The sequence below is a fragment of the Plectropomus leopardus genome, chromosome 20 (genome assembly GCF_026936395.1).
Source record: "Plectropomus leopardus strain MGB_pleo_1.0 chromosome 20, ASM2693639v1, whole genome shotgun sequence".
NCBI lineage: Eukaryota > Metazoa > Chordata > Actinopteri > Perciformes > Serranidae > Plectropomus > Plectropomus leopardus.
In genome coordinates this window covers 4,292,564-4,309,661 of record NC_142195.1, presented here as the reverse complement: position 1 = coordinate 4,309,661, position 17,098 = coordinate 4,292,564, and the positions used below count along the sequence as shown (strand labels likewise).

At 39.3% G+C, this 17,098-nt stretch overlaps 1 protein-coding gene across 2 annotated transcripts in view; it reads left to right on the top strand.

Annotated features, from left to right (window-relative positions):
• arsb (arylsulfatase B) overlaps positions 1-17,098 on the top strand; it is a 34,667-nt gene that overhangs the window by 3,688 nt on the left and 13,881 nt on the right. For both annotated transcript variants that reach the window (XM_088071410.1, XM_042508831.2), the window contains exons 2-6: positions 313-499; positions 590-780; positions 2,900-3,107; positions 8,833-9,076; positions 11,226-11,296. In XM_088071410.1, the coding sequence (XP_087927536.1) occupies positions 313-499; positions 590-780; positions 2,900-3,107; positions 8,833-9,076; positions 11,226-11,296 (901 nt within the window). The remainder of the gene's footprint in view (positions 1-312; positions 500-589; positions 781-2,899; positions 3,108-8,832; positions 9,077-11,225; positions 11,297-17,098) is intronic.

Below are 17,098 nucleotides of genomic sequence, written 5' to 3'. Positions count from 1 at the left end.
ATACAACCCCACTTCAAAATATCAGAACTGTACTTTTAGCCTCCTCTGCATCATGATGGTATGACTTTAGGTTTGTACACTTTTCCAATTTTAGAGAGACTTTCCAGGTGGAAAAGAACTAATTTGGACTGGAAAGTAGAACAAGAGGACAAAGTCCTTATTTTGAAACTTTTGTTTGCATCACAGTCTCCATAGAGGCAGTTAGTTCCCCCTTTACTATTCTTACAAGTTGCTCTGTGGCGTTTTCAACACATTGTGAATTTATTTCCAAACACTATGTCTTTTTTTTTTTTTGTTGAACCTCTCCCTCAGATCCACACAGGCATGCAGCACCAGATCATCTGGCCCTGTCAGCCGTACTGTGTGCCTCTGGATGAGAAACTGCTGCCCCAGCTGATGAAAGAGGCGGGGTACGCCACACACATGGTGGGCAAGTGGCACCTGGGCATGTACAAGAAGGACTGCCTGCCCACACGCCGCGGCTTTGACACGTACTTTGGTATGTTTCATTAAAAAAATAAAACCTCTGATCTAACTATTGATGCACTTTTATTCTTGACAGTTATTTTTGGATTCATGTGTGCTCCAGGCTACCTGACAGGCAGCGAGGATTACTTCACTCATGTCCGCTGTCATCCCATCTCCTCTCTGAACGTGACCCGCTGTGCATTAGACCTGCGGGAGGGAGAAGAGGTCGCCACTGCGTTTAAAGGAGACTACTCTACTGAGCTGTTCAGCCAGAGGGCCACCAGCATCATTGACAAACACAACCCCAACAAGGTGAAACACACACACACACACACACGCGCGCGCGCACACACACACACACACACACACACACACACACACACACACACACACACACACACACACGCGCACACACACACACACACGCAGAGTGTAGAGCAGTAAAACCTGATCCTAATCATGTGAGGAACTTTAGAAATGTGCCATCAAGAAAAAGAAGAATTCAGCAGCCATCATCTCTTTTAATATATTTCTAGCTGTGTTTTATTCAAAGATATAATGTGTAACTTTTCCACATTAAAACATCTAAAAAAAAGACTGTCGAGTTGTGCGCTTACAGTACTCCAAATATTTTCAAAAATGCTCAAACCTGGAAAAATCTGTCATTTTATTCAAGGCCATGGTTTGCGTGATTTAGTCACTGTCACCCTTTGCGCATTCATCAAGGTTGTTTCAAGCCACTTTTTTATGCAGCACCTTTGAGATCTTTGTCATTTTTATCTATATGTTTTAATCAGAGGAAGGATTTTATTTATCAGATGTTTGAATCTTAAATTATCAGAGAAACAAGGTGAGCAAACGTTAGCAGCAGCTCGGCTCCAGCCCCTGAAATGCCAAACAGTGATGGAGAAACACTGATTTTTAATGTGAAACAACTTTATTCAGTGTTTTCACTTGCTTAAATCACATTGTCTGTTTGTTTTGGAGAAGATAAGACCTCTGTGGATAATTCAGCTCATGGCAAAAACCTCTTGAATTTCTCAGTATTAAGTTATGAGAGAAACACGCTAAGCAAATGTTAGCTACAGCTTAACCCCAGCCCAATGTGCCAAACAGTGTTGGAGAAATACTGATTTTTTACTTGAAACGGATTTATTCAGCGTTTCTAATGGTTTTAATGACTTGGTCTGTTTGTTTTGTAGAGGAAGAGACCTCTGAGAATAATTCGGCTCCTGTTGAAAACTCTTCTGAACATCTAGATCTTAAGTTATCGGAGAAAAAGGAGGAGAAAATACTAGCAGAAACCTCTCCGTGATGAGCCAAATAGCACACTTGATAAAGATTGATTTTTAACATGAAACTGCTTTATTTAGTTTTTTCACAGGTTTTTATCACGGGGTCTGTTTATTTTCGAGAGGAAGAGACTACTGTGGATAATTCAGTTCTCAGTAAAAACCCTGTGAGCAATGAACACTGAAGGAACCGGACTGCAATGACTGCATTGCTCCTGCTTTTGTAATTGTTTTGATTGAGACTCTTCATGGCAGAAAATTACATATTGTACATTTAAATACCTTTGAGGTTAATATATCTTTTGCCATTTTGTATGAGCAGGAAATGATTCAATATGTTTTGCTGAAGTTTCTCAGTAATCCAGGTCATGGTAATTCTAAATGCTACATTGTGGGCATCTGGACGGACTTGAGTTTATTGAAAACATTTCAGTCAGTATTAATAATAAACCAGTAAGAACTGAAGAAGCTCCTTGGATGAGAGGCTAACGTCTTGAAGTAACTCAGCAAGTCCGGATGCCCATGATGTAGCACTTAATAGATGCAATATGCTGTCGACACACATCTGTTGAACTGGATCTTCAGAATCTCACTGCCAGTTAAAGCGGGATTATGTAACTTTTTAAAGCGTCTTTAGTTCATATTTAGCTTTAAAGAGTTTCAGCTGAATGTTTTGCTGTTTGGCCTTTAACTTTACGCCTTTGGTTCACTATCATGACTCTCATAGCCTTGTTTTTGGCTGCAGGAGTCATTGAAATAGCTGTGAAAACCCACTTTACACTGCAACCAAACAGCAGACAGACAGTTTGCGACTAGCTTGTGAATAAAGTGAAGCACTTAGCAGCTGAAGAGACAGATATCACACTCAGGAGTGGGTAGGGACCAAAAACAGAACTGAAAGAGAGTGAATGTTGGACTGACATTCATCAGATGAACACGACTCTAAATGACTGACAATGTTTCTTTGTAGCTGCTGAATGTTTAATAAGCAACTGTTGGCTGACAAATTTTGGTATAGCAGCTTAAAAGGTCATAATGTGTCAGTGCTGATGTTTGTAATGAGAGCTGCCTCCGCTGCTCCCGTTACAACAGTAAGTCACAGAGGTGAGTCTTGACATGCTGCTCTCGTTATCTTTCAGCCGCTCTTCCTCTACATGGCGTTGCAGGCGGTCCATGCACCCCTGCAGGTGCCGGAGCGCTACGTGACCCCCTACAGTTTTATCAAAGACCCCCATCGCAGGCTGTATGCCGGCATGGTGTCGGCCATGGACGAGGCAGTGGGCAACATCACTCTGGCTCTGCAGCAGAGAGGACTGTGGGACAACACAATCCTGGTATTCTCAACAGGTATGTTTTTAAACTGAGACGCTGGATAAGGAACAATTTATCTTCCGTGGAATGTTGCTGAAACATTTTAAGGTGCAAACAAATGCTGTACTTGGCTGAAGCACTAGATTATCTTACTTAAAGGGTGGGTTCAGAGTTTTTTAACCTGGACCCTATTTTTGGATGTTTTTGTGTCTATGTGACTATGGGTAACAACTATATTTTAAATTGGTCCAGTTTTGAGGAGACTGTCACGGCTGGCAGCAGCGAAACAAGCTGCAATGTAACAACTCTGGGCAACTGTGCAACATCAATCCATGTCAACTTAAAGTGTTTGTTTTTGCCACTGACAGGCTCAGATTGTTATTCTAAGTCTGTTCCATTTTGAAAATGATCCTTACCAAGATAAACCTTTTTGTTAGAGAGTAAGACCCTTTTTATTTAGTCTGAAATAGCCCCGAAATCGATGTTGGCAAAACCACCACTGCTGCTCGACGACTGCTCCAAGTCGTCTTTGTTTGTCCTTCCACTATTCTCACAATCACCATCTTTTGTTTGGTTGAGATAAACCCTTAGATCACTCATTAAGATGAGAAAACATAAAGGCACTATAAACACTTAAATGACTGTTTTTAACTGTTTTTAACTGGAGTCTGGTGGGTTCGGCTATACTGATTTTTAGGCCGTTTCTGATCCGACAACAAGATTTGTACTCTTAACACAAAGGTCTGTCTCTGTAGAGATCCTCATCATGATGTTTAATGCACATAGAATAGCAGTCTGAGCCTGTCAGTGACAAAAACAAGCACTTGGATATATTGATGGTGTGTAATTTCCATAAGTGACACTGACAGCTGCAGATCTACAGATTTAAAAAACTGCTGTTCCCAGTTGTCAGTGGGAACACACAAAAACATGAGAAAATAGGGTCCTTGCAACTTGGACCCTATTTTCTCATGTTTTTAATGATGAAGTAACCTTTAATTAGAGTGAACTTTAACTCTTTCAATCGAAACCTACAATAAACTTGTTTTGCACATAGATAGGATAACTAGGTGAAAGCCTTTGTGAATGCTTAAGTGTTTTCCCCAGTTTATTATTTTCTCCCGTCTGACTCTTTCATAGTTTGCCAGAATGGAAACCAAATCAGCGTCAGCTAAATAACGAGCAATTACTGTTTTGCGTCAGCATCAAAAACACACTTTCTTTGAGCATCAAAGCCAATTTTTCAGTGTTTAGAGGAGTTCAGGTGACAGGTTTATTCAATTAAAGTATCACAGGGTTAGATAACACATTTTATCACACAAAGTGGTCAAAGGGGAGGCACATGAAACAGATATTGCCACATGTTTAGTGTTTGCAACATTTCCAGGACTGGATACAAGAATTAAAATAGCTCTTGTAATTCCCAGAATGTCCAGTAGAGAGCAGTGACTTGTTATATTTGTTTAACAGGGTTTTCTGTCAGGATGTCTCAAGCTGGATATAGATATTTAACCCCTTAAAACCTAAGCTTATTGGTTTAATTTCTTTAAAAAAAACTTAAACTTGAAAAATAGCAAGAAGTTAGTAAAAAGTAAAAGAAAATTAGCACACAAAAATAACAACCAACGAACCAAAAACAAAACAATGTGAAATAAAAACGAACAAACAAAAAAAAAAAAAAAACACTCAAAAAAACAACTGCACCAAACGAAAAGAAACAAAAAACAAAGTAAAAAAAAACAAACCCAAAACCCAACAACAATGGTAAATAAGAACGAAACTAAAAATATGTGCTGAAATTAGTGCTTAAAAATTATAATAATTGTGTAAAATGATTTTAAATATATCATTTTGATAATTAGAATTGCAATTTTCTGGACATTTTTTCATATATATATATATATATATATATATATATATATATATATATATAGATATACATTTATACATATATACAAAATATATACAAAATCTACTAATATCTTGAAAATTGAAGGACATGTCTTGCCAAGTTGCCCATTAACTTTTTCCCATGTTTTGGCTAGAAAATCAGTCCAAATATTTGTAAGTTCAAAGGTTTAAATACTTGTGAATGGCATTTTACCGCAGCACAAGAAAAGCGACGTCGGTCCAGATTTCAAAGGGTTAAAGACAGAACACATCTGAAATCTCAGTACCAGTAAACCTAAAGAATCAACAACAAAAACATCATATAGACTTTTTTAAAGATTTTAAAAGATTTTTTTTAAAGATTATTTTTGGCAATTTTGCCTTTATTAAATAGTTCAGAAGCAGGCCACGAGTCGGAATTGAACCCACAGCTGCTGCAGCAAGGACACTGCCTTCATATATGGGGCACCGGCTTTATCCACTGAGCCACTGGACACCCATCACATTGACGTTTGATAAAGAGCATAATCATTGTAGCCAAAGGTGAGGTTGTTCAGCATCATCTGAACATGCGCCTGCTCTTTAGTTTCCACATGTGGAACTTTTAATGAATCACATCTGAAGTAGGTAGCTCCTTTGAGGGTTATTTTAGGGAGGTTTTAAAGGGTAATTAGAGGACAGGAACAATGCTGTGAGAGTTAAGTTTTTTAAATGCCTGCGGTAGGTTGCCTGTTTCATTGTTCTGCTTCCACACATTTGGTGCTTGGCTCTGACTGAAGGATTCAGGCAGCCATATGCTGCACAGACACCGACTCTGCTGATGTGAAGCTGGAGAAAAACTACTTCCTGCTTCCTCCTGTGTCAGTTAGATGCACAGGTTATGTAACAGCTGACTGCTCCCTGTTATATAGGCAGTTGTGGAATCTAACATTGTACACTGTACATTGTACAACAATATACATTTGCTTAAGTGCTGGACTTAAATACACAATTAATATACTCAGTACTGAGTATTGTTATCACATTTCAACTTTATACATCTACTCCACTACATCCGGAGGGAAATAAATGGCATCTTTAGCTACTTTTAGGGATGTTTTTTGATCCCTGTCCTGTCCTGTTGAATGTTTGTGATAAACTGAAGGATGAAGTGTTCCTTTATGGATTGATTCTCCTCCTTCTGAAGGGATATTTTGTGGGTAGCGTGTGTAAATGAGCTCTGAAAAACTTCCTTCCATCTTGCCAGCGCCCAGACCTCTCTGTCAGGGTTCATACAGTCATGGAAAACATGGAAAAAGATTTTTCAGTGTAAGTCTATTAATTTCTTGCAATTTCCAGGACATTTCTTGCCATGTTCCTGTCGTTCCAGGTTTCAAAGGGTTAAAATACATTTAGGTAATACATACTTTTAAGTAAGATTTGAATGCAGGACTTAAACTTGTAGTAGAGTACTCTGTTTGGTATTAGTACTTTTACTTAAGTAAAGGATCTGAATACATCTTGCAGCACTGTGTATGCTTTATTAACCTATAAACACCTCTTACTAAAAATAGTCTGAGTAAAGTCTATCAGTGGCTTTTCTTTTTGTCATATGTATAATTTCAGTTCTCTCATGTTCAGGCTGTTATCAGTGACCCACATATGTCAGGCTCAACGGGAAAGCAATGAGGCCGAACTTTGGAATTCCTTCATGATGAAAGTTTGTGTCTGTGCGGGACTTTACTGTAAGCAAGTGAAGTGCGAGAGCTGTAGGTGAAAGTGGAGGGGAAGCTGGGAAACGGAGAGAGAACTTGGCCTGCAGAGAGCCAGAGCAGCTTGAAAAGGCATTAAGGGGCAGACGGTCTTTTCCAGAACAGTTTGGGAATCGGTACAGGCTATTTCCTGGACTCGCATGACACCGGGAGCCCTGCCTTGACGTGATTGGTCAAGTGTGTTTGTACTGGACGGACTTATTGGGATGATGACAGTCAGTGTAACTGCCTCCGTGTGTGTGTGTGTGTGTGTGTGTGTGTGTGTGTGTGTGTGTGTGTGTGTGTGTGTGTGTGTGTGTGTGTGTGTGTGTGTGTGTGTGTGTCCACTTGTGTAATGGTTGTATAATATGCAGGAGTATTTGTCTTACAGAGGGGACAAATGGATGAACATTGCTTTATTGTTTTAGTGCTCTATAGGTGGCAGTGCAGGCCAGTCCACCACTATACTGCAGAATGAAATATCTCAACATGTTCTATAGAGTTCTATAAAAGTTCTATAAAGGTTTATAGACATTCGTGATCCCCAGAGGAGGAATCCCACTGACTTTGGTGATCTTCTGACTTTTCCTGTTGTGCAATCATCACGTCAGATTTTTAATTTGTCCAATACCTTCACGTTTATGACAAGAAACCCTGCAAAACTAATAACATTTCCTCGTCCTCAGCTGTACTTTCAAGGTTCCTGCGGACCTGGAAAACCTGCAAAAGTCATGGAATATCACAGTCACATTTTTTCAGGCCTGGAATAGTTATGGAATTAGTAAAAATCATTGAAAGTTATAGAAAACTGATGGAATATCTCGGAGTATCATGTGATTTTTGCAGAAATCTTCCATGGATAACCTTCTACAGATTGTAACATGTTGTTTTCTCTAGTGGCCACCAAAGCAGCTCTAATGTGTCGATGTGTGACGTTTAGTTTACCATCATGTACTTTTTTCAAGATTTCTGTGCGTTCCATCTTTCCCTCCATGTATGCCAACATGCTGAAATTACGTTTGAAAAATGTTGGATGAATGGGGCAAGAAAACAAAAATTGATATTATGGGTCCTACAAAAGTAAATAGCAGAGGCTGGAAGACATTGTGTCTGTTAGTCTGTCCGTCTCATTCTTGTGGATCCAATATCTCAAGATCGCCTTGAGGGAATGTCTTCAAAATTTGGCACAAACGTCCATTTTGACTTAATGACGAACTAATTAGATTTTGGTGGTCATAGGTCAAAGGTTGAGGTCACTGTGACTTCATCTGTCTCATTTTTGTGAGTGCAATATCTCCACTTTGAGCAAAAAATCAAATTCAAATCAAAGTTGGCACAAACCTTCATTTAAACTTAAGAATGAACTGATTAGAATTTGGTGATAAACAGTTCAAGGTCACTGTGACCCATCAAAACATTTTTTTTTTGCCCATAACAAGAATTCATATACTAAAATGACAAAATTTCACACAAATGTCTATTAAGATATACTGATTAACATTTTAAATCTAGAAGATCAACATCACTGTGACATCGTTATGTTTTGGAAAATCACTTTGAACTCGAAAACAGGAGCAGAGACATTTGTTCACATACTGAATTGGTGACACTAATCGTGAAACTGTGCTGATTGTAGAGATCTTCTGTGCTGCCGGGGCAAAGATGTGTGTGAGGCATCTATGTTTTCACAGAAACTGATGTAAATTGTAAATGCAACTTGAGTGGTTTTTTGAGGCATACAAGCACAAGCTGGTAATTGTAGTTTAAATCTGTTATCCAGCAGCTTGCTGTGTTTTCAGAGGTGTTTTTGTGATCTCTCAGATGTCTGCTCTTTGCTTGGAAAGATAACATGTTTTCTGTCAGGCAAAACCAACATTTAAATGAAATATCTCCACTCTGCTCTCACCTCTTTATCTCTGCTGGAAGTTTGTGAACTCTGCAGTCTGTGAAAATACTGCATTTAAATGCTGGTTTGGTTTCTCTGTGGGTCCAGGGTGGCTGTGGACTCTTAGTCTTGTACAACATTCACTGACACCTCAGCGGATCTCATCTTTATGCCTTTATCTTCAATTTTTTCTGATATGAAATCCCTCACCTATCTTTGTCTTCTTTCTGCTTGTCTCCCTCCGCTCTGACCTCAGATAACGGAGGTCAGACGCTGAGCGGTGGCAGCAACTGGCCACTGCGAGGGAGGAAGTGGTCGCTGTGGGAAGGAGGGATCCGGGGAGTCGGATTTGTCGCTAGCCCGCTACTGAAGCAGCCGGGGACAGTCAGCCGCGAACTCATCCACATCTCCGACTGGCTGCCAACACTTGTTGGCCTGGCTGGCGGGAGCACCAACGGCACAAAGCCGCTGGACGGATTCAACGTGTGGAACACAATCAGGTGAGCTGGGCTGCTGCACTCAGAGGGATTTTGGGGTTGCAGGTGAGAGTTTACAGTGTGAATGATAGCAGCTGTTGAGTTTTGACAGCCTGCCCTCTCTTTGTGCCTCTCTCTGATCATGTGCTCTCGCTGCAGCTCTCTGCCTGCCTCCCTGACCAGCGTCCTGCTCTTGTAGGAGCCTTCAATAAGCCCTTTGTTACTGTGGCAATGGGAGCTCAAAGAGAAGGAAATTCCATCAGTCATTCTCACACAAATCTCTAGTCCTTCCATCCCTGTCCTCTTCCCCTTTATCCTCCCTCCATCCCCACCTCCGCCTCAGAGAGCTATGAGGGGCTGCCGCTGGATCGGCTAATTAGCTACAAATATTTTGTGCATATTTGGTAACAGACCTGAGATGTTGCAATTCATTCGTTAATATCAGAGTTAACTTTATTCCAAAATACAGGAAGAAGTTACAAGTTCTGAGTTTTGCAAGAAAATTTTGTTAAATTTAGCACACAAAAAAAAGAAAAAAGAAAATACGATACAATACACTTTATTGTCCCCTTGGGGAAATTTGTCTTGGACTTCAAGTGCTGCACACATTTCTCTGCCTCCACAGAAAAATCACTAAGAAATAAATGTTAAAAAGGGGAAAAAAAGGGAAAAAGTGAAAGAACAGACGAAAAACTCATAAAGATAAAAATATCTCTCTCTCTCTCTCTCTCTCTCTCTCTCTATATATATATATATATATATATATATATACATAGATAAATTATTATTAATAATGGTATTCATAATTTCTTGATGCCAAAAGGCAAATCAGAAAGTGTAAAATAGCGGTGGTTTTACAGGTACAACTATGGTGTGAAGTGGGGAAAATCATCAATGGACACAAAGAAAAATAAGGTTACATACACAACAGCAGCAACAACAAACATAAATAAACAAAAAAAGGAAAAGAATGAAGGGCAAATAATGATAAAATAATTCTAATATCTTGCAAAAGCACGCAAATTTGGGAAGATTTGTCCAGTATGGCACCCATGTGGTTGTGTTTATGTGCAAGGGGAAAAAACAGTGAGAGAAAAACAAAAAACAAAAAAATTAAATAAATAAATAACAATAATGAAAATAAGAATGATAATAACAATGGTATGTCTAGTAATATAAAAATAATTTAAAGAAAACAAAACAGAGTGAACAAAATAAATAGTTTGACCAAATTTAATATTCATATATGTCAGCTATTGTAGCATGGATACTAATTTTGTTTTATCGGGTGGGACTTTTTTTAATGGCTAAAATATGTTTTGTTGCTGACCTCCTCCACAGCAGTACATTGCTTATCTTCCACGTCAGACTAAACGGGGGCTTGCTGACTGACGTCTAACTATAGGTAATGTACTGTCTATGAATAAGTACCCATACAAACCCACTTTTTAAAAATCTGAACTATCACTTCAAGTTTGTCTCATAGACCTTCACAAAGAAGCTGATAGTGATTTAATAAGTCACATGGAACTGCTGGCAGACCACAGATGCACTTTCCATGTTGGTTTGTGTGCAGGTCATCACACAGGCTGTCACTGCCTCCTGTTTGACTGACACTTTATATTTGTAAACTAAATATGGACCCAGTGAAAGGAGGTGAAATTGAGGGCTGCAGCAGAGCCCCAGCAGAAAATCAAGGCTTAGCCCGGACCACAAACTACTACTCACAGCCTCCACTTGACTCGATTGGCTGACGCACGTCAGCTGACCGCTGCCTGCTGCCTGTTGCCGTGTGAGCTGCATAACAACAACGCACAAACTGCTGTTTGTTTTCTCTGCTTTACAGTTTCATTTAGGTTTTAATTGTCTGGGCCGGTTACAGAAAACAGCAGCTCGGCCGGCGGAGTGAAAAGCGAATGAGAGCCCAGAACAGTAGGCAGGCGGGAGAGAGTTATTTTAGTCGTGTTATCAGACACTGTGGTCAGTAAGAGCAGTGTGTTTTCTCTGTGGTGAAGTGCGGTCAGAGCATATGACTGCCTGGTGAACAACGGCCAGCTGGTTTAGATTTACAGATCCCAGTGGATTTTACTGTGCATGAGTCAAACATGGTGCTGTGTGTGTTAGTTGGTTGTGTATCCATATGTTTAAGAGTTACACTGCTTTTGTCTTACAGCAAAGGCTTTGCCTCACCCCGGCTAGAGCTGCTGCACAACATTGACCCTCTGTATGATGACATCGCTCCATGTAAGTTCACATGTTTCACCCTACATCAGTGGTTTTCAACTTACGGCCTGCAGGCCAAATCTGGCCCCTGATGCTAGGCGGCCCACCAGTCCTGTTAATGCCTAACATCCTAGAAATGTCTCAAAATCCTAGAAATGTCCCAAATTCCAAGTAACGTCCTGAAATCCTAGAAACATGCTAAAATCCTAGACATATCCTAAAACCCTCAAAATGTCCTAAAAACCAAGAAAAATCCCGAACTTCAACAAATAACTCCTAACATCTTACAAATGTCCTAACATCCAAGATACATCCTAAACTTCTAGAACATCCTAAAATCCACAAAATGTCCTAAAATCCTTAAAATCCAAGAAACAGCCCAAAACTCCAGAAGCATCATTAAGTCCTCAAGAAGTCCTGACATCCTAGAAACATCCTAAAATCTTAGAAACATTCTAAAATCCTCAAAATGTCCCAAAAATCCTTGAAACGTCCTAAAATCCTCAAAATGTCCTAAAATTGTAGAAGTGTCTTTAAATCCTAGAAACATCCAGAAATCCTAGAAATGTCCCAAAATCTTTAAAATATCCTAAAATCCTATATATTTCATTTTGCAAAAGTGGCCCCAAAGGAAAGCAAGAACAGTATCACTGTCCTACATCAGCAGGGCTTTTCCCAGCCTGTGTACACTCTTAGGGCTTCATGAGTGGATCTGGCCAGGGTTGAGGATGAGTTCACTAACTGTCCTGTGCTGTGGAAGTGTGTGTATACAGTGTATGCATGTATGTGTGCTTCCGACCAGACCTGACAAAGAGAAAATTTTGACATGATTTTGAAATTCTGATATAAATACAAACATTTGCTGACACAAACTGCAGAGATCCAATCAAAGAAAAAAATCCCTAGCAGCAAATCCTGCCAACAAGCTGAGATCATTTCACTCTTTATGTAAAGCTGGAAATTTACTTTACATCCATTTTTGTTTCATAGCAGTTCAGCTACATGTCATCTTTTTTAAAAGCTCCCTGAAGCAAATGGAATCTCTGCTTTGAAGCTTGTTTACCTCTTTATCTAATAGCCCCTTAATCTTCTGGTGACCTCTCCCCAGGTTGGGAACCACGGGTTTAAACTCATTCATCAACCCTTTATCTGTAAACCTTGTGCAGGGTGAGAGGCAGGATACACACTGGACTGGTCATCAGTCTTTTCACAGAGTTCACAAATAAAAATACACAGCCATTTACTCCTACAGGAAACTTATTAATGCAGCTACAAGGAGTTTGTAACGTTTATGAAACAGTCTCATTTTAATACTGATGCCTCTGAAACACGCAGAATCAAATGAGACCATCAGAAACAATGTTGGTGATTTCATTTTAGTTATTCTTACTGCCTGTTCCTGGGTCTGATTCGATTTACTGCTGGCAGACAGGAAGAGCCCACAGCCCGTTTTACACAGAGATCCTGTGATAGGGCTGCAGCGCAGACTCTTCATTACGCCAGCTTTGCTTTTTTCACACAGAGCCAAACAGTGGCAGCATTCTGCCGCTCCAGTCTGTGATTATAGATAACATGTTCTCTTAGTTGGAGAAAATTTTGGAACATCAAGCTACTAATTTGATTAATGCATTGTCCCTAATAGTTTATTGAAATGTAGTTATTTGGTGACACGGCTATATATATTTGCATGTCATCCACATAAATATGATACGAATCCTTAAAGATTTTTAGAATTTCAGTTAATGGTGTTAGGTCAAGATTAAACAACAGAGGTCCAAGAATTGACCCCTGCGGAGCTCCACACATTGTTGGGAGACGCTCTGATGTACAGCTGCCAATAGGTACTGAATAGTCTTTGTCTTGAAGGAAGGACTTAATCCAATTCAGAACCGTACCAGAATATATTACATTATGGCATATAATATATTATGGCAGCACTTCCTAAACAATAACAACGGCACAACAAGACAATAACAAGAAATTATTGTCACTGTTACATAGTGGTTGATCTTGTCCTTTGCCCAGAGGGAAAGGAGCTTTGCTTAAACAGTGGACATTTTTTCAGTTATTTTTTCATATATTTCTTCTGAAGTTGCGCATTGCCTTTTGTTTTTGAAAGACATCAAGCCACATTGCTAAGGTCTCAAAGGGTTTATTATTATTCTATCAAACCTGTAGGCCTTTGGACTGTGGGTAGAAACCAGTACAGACACATGGAGACGTTTTTTTAAACTAGTATTCATCTGCCGATGAGAAACTGTGCTGTTGGTGTTGATGGAAACCTCATGTTACCTCTCCTCCTCATGTGTTTATGATATCTATCATGTGTCCTCTCTGGTTTCTAATGTTGTAATTCTGCAGTTTTTTCTCTCTTCCCGACGTGGCCAACAAGTATCAAGAGGCTCATTGTTTCAGCCGGTATTCCCAAATACGCCAAACATGGTGAATCCAATTAAACAAAGTCAAAGCAGAGTGGGGGCCTAAGAATAGCACGTTACATAACATTTGACTAAACTCACATTAGAAATCCACCTTACGTTTATTATGAGTGTTTGAAATTTGTTTGAGTGGATTAAGAGTTTATGAGGATTCTGGCTGGAGGTGAGTCCCACATGGTGTCTGGATTATTTTCAGTGGATGACTTTTAATTTTGTATCTTTATCAGGTGTAAACACACAATATTTCTATGAGGATATGTTTTTATTAAGATGATCATGAACAACTTTTTCATAAATATTGGCCGTCTCATATTAAAATAAAACATCTTTTTCTTGTGTAAGAAGATTATGTGATTTTTTTTTAATTAATTGGATTTACTTTTTTTCCCCCCTGGACCTTATAAAATGCTGTTTGTTATTCTGTTTCAATCTGAGGAACTCTGATAACACAAGGTTAAAACTGTTATCAGTCAACAGTGTTGAAATCTGAGCTAGCTGGTGTTTCAGGTCTAGTGTGTGTGTGTGTGTGTGTGTGTTTACAGTTAAAACTCTGTGATGTCGAGAGGTTTCCAGGAAATAGATCATGTGACTGCCCTTGTTTTTTGGCTGTCAGACACAGCGGAGTGGTCTCATTCTTGTCTAAACCACTTAATATCAGGTGGTCCTGGTTCTGGTCTGAGGCCGCTATTTCGGACTGTGTGGAGAATGCTGCACCTTTAGTTACACAGTCAGAAATAGCAAAGGTATAAGAGGAGGACATTTTTGGACTGAAATGTTTTACAGATGTACCATAATAGGCACATTATGGGATGTCTGGAGAATGGATGAGTACTGTTTCATTCATCTCCTAAAAGTATGGTAGTTTTCTTCTCTTCTAGATTGCACTAGGTACAGTACGAGATTAATTATTGCTGATTTATACCATGTGGCACTGTAGTTTTATTTGTTAATGATGCAAAACGAGTTTTAAAGTCTAAACCTGTAATGGGGTTTAACTGGTTTCTCTTAAACCTACAGTAAAACTGTCAAGGCTGGCCACCATTGTTACACACTGGCTATGTGTAACAATGGTGGCCGGCCTTGATTGATAATTTACAATATCGTCAAAATAGTTAAAATCACTTGCTGATTATCAGTGATAAACAATAAAAAAAAAATGCTTGTCAGTTGGTATAATAGCTCCAGAAGCTTCATAACTTCATAACAGCTCTTCCAGCCCCCGAAGGGTTAATTGAACCTTTTGTTAAAGCCTCTGGAAACATGGCTTAAAATAGTACGAATGCACATATTATATTAATGTTGAGTGTCTCAGTAGAATCTGCAGAATCTGAGTGAAAATACATTTTCCCAACTATTGGAAAACCGATTTGAAGGATAACAGCATTTCTTTAGACTGTGTGGGGGCGTGGCAGATCATGTTTTGATTGACACCTCCTCGGATCGAACATTTGTCAGCTGTCTCTCATCTCTATGACAACAGCCATGGAGCAAAGCAGAGTCAGCGTGGTACAGCTTTATCTGTTCCAGCCCTCTGACTCTGGCTGTGTTCCTAAATTCAATCTGATGCTTATCTATCTATCTATCTATCTATTTCATAACAATATTCATAACAATATATTTCTTTGTATTTTTAGGCTTTATCATTCTCGCATGTAAAGCACTTTGAGCTGCATTTTATGTATGAAAGGTGCTATACAAATAAAGATTATTATTATTATAACAATGTTTCTAAAGCGATGTAGTATATGAGTTTACTTTGCCATGTTTCATATCGCAAAGGACCACCGTCCAATACCAACAAACCTGTCACTGTTTTTCTCATCCAAATAGCCCCACGAAAAATGGTTTCTTTTTATCGAGACATTGTTGGTTTTCCAGTAGGGATCGGTATTTTTAGCCACATCTTTACTTTACCATAACCAAAGTAGTTTTTGTGCATAAACCTGAGCACACGTGAACCACAGTGCTACTGAAATGTAAAGTTTCAGCATATCGGCTACTTAATAACACAGAAATGCTCAGTGCCAACATTTCTGGCCAGTGGGTTAAAGTGCTCTATGCTGTTTCTTATCTATTTGCTAATTTTGTTTGTATGCAGTTTGGTAGTGTATAGTCAGGATGTGAAGAGCTTTTTTTTTTTTTTTTTTTTTTTTAAATATCTGCCTGCAGCAGCTGGAAACAAGGTTCACTGCAGTTTGCAGACCAAAGCTCTTAAACTGTGAGATGTAAGAACCAAACAATGAGCTAAAAGGAGCTGAAACACACTGTAAAACTGAGAGGAACTGCAGAGTCAGATGATTAACGAAAATAAATAAAACTTTGACCTACTCTCGCATTTACAAAAGTAACCAAGAACTCCTGGGAAACACCCAAACAGCCTCTATGTGAAATAATACCTTTATCTATAGTCCAATCACTGATTTATCACATTTTTAAGACATGACTGTTTATGTAGCTTTAAAGCCAGCGGAGCTCATATGATCCTCCCAGTCTACTGCAGGTCATTACCGTTTAAATCATTGGGATGATAAGAGAGCTTAGTGAAGAAAGACACTGCTGCTTTACAAGCGTTCATGTTTTGTGTTTGAATTTTTATTGTCAGCCGCCACAGTGACGAGCAGCTCCTCCTGGTGCATTCCAGCCCAAGATTCCTCTTTTCCTATTAAGCCAGCCTCTCTTTCAGAGCCAGTCTCTCAACGTCCCCTCTGCTCCCGTCTTCTTTTAGTCTCTCTATTTAGCTCATGAAAGAGCTATGTCCCCCCCTTTTTTAACATACTTTCTCCTTTTAAGTTTCAAAATCCCCTTTCCTTTGCTCTCATTTGGTCTGAGAAGAGGGATCCAGGCTAAATGGGTCGCAGAGGGGTCCCTCAATTTCTCGCTGAGAAACCCTGGACTTGGCCCAAGCCTTAAATCACCCCCAAATTTCCCCTTCATACCCCTCTGCTCTCTCAGGGTCTTTTCCCACTACACCCCCAGCCTTTTTCTTGGGGCTGTGGATTCTACTGCTGTGGATCCAGATGAGCAGGGCCCCTCTTTGAGGCACTTATGCAAAGAATTAAGACATGGACAGTGTTTGAGGCTCCTAAATCTCAGAAACCTTGGCAAATTGGCTTGATATTCTGCAAAAACATGGGGAGAAGGCAGTAAGCAACTTGTCCCCAAAATTACCAAGAAATTGGCAAGAAAAAAAGAAAAAAACAACAAAAAATAAAAGAAAATTCGAACAAAACCAACAAAAAACGACCTGAAAAAGTTCTGAAAAATTATAATAATTCTGTAAAAAAAAAACAAAAAACAAACAATGTAATCATGATAATCGTTTTAAGAATCAATTTAAGAAGAAATGGCCCTATTATTGACAAGAAATTGGTTAAAAAAAGGTTAA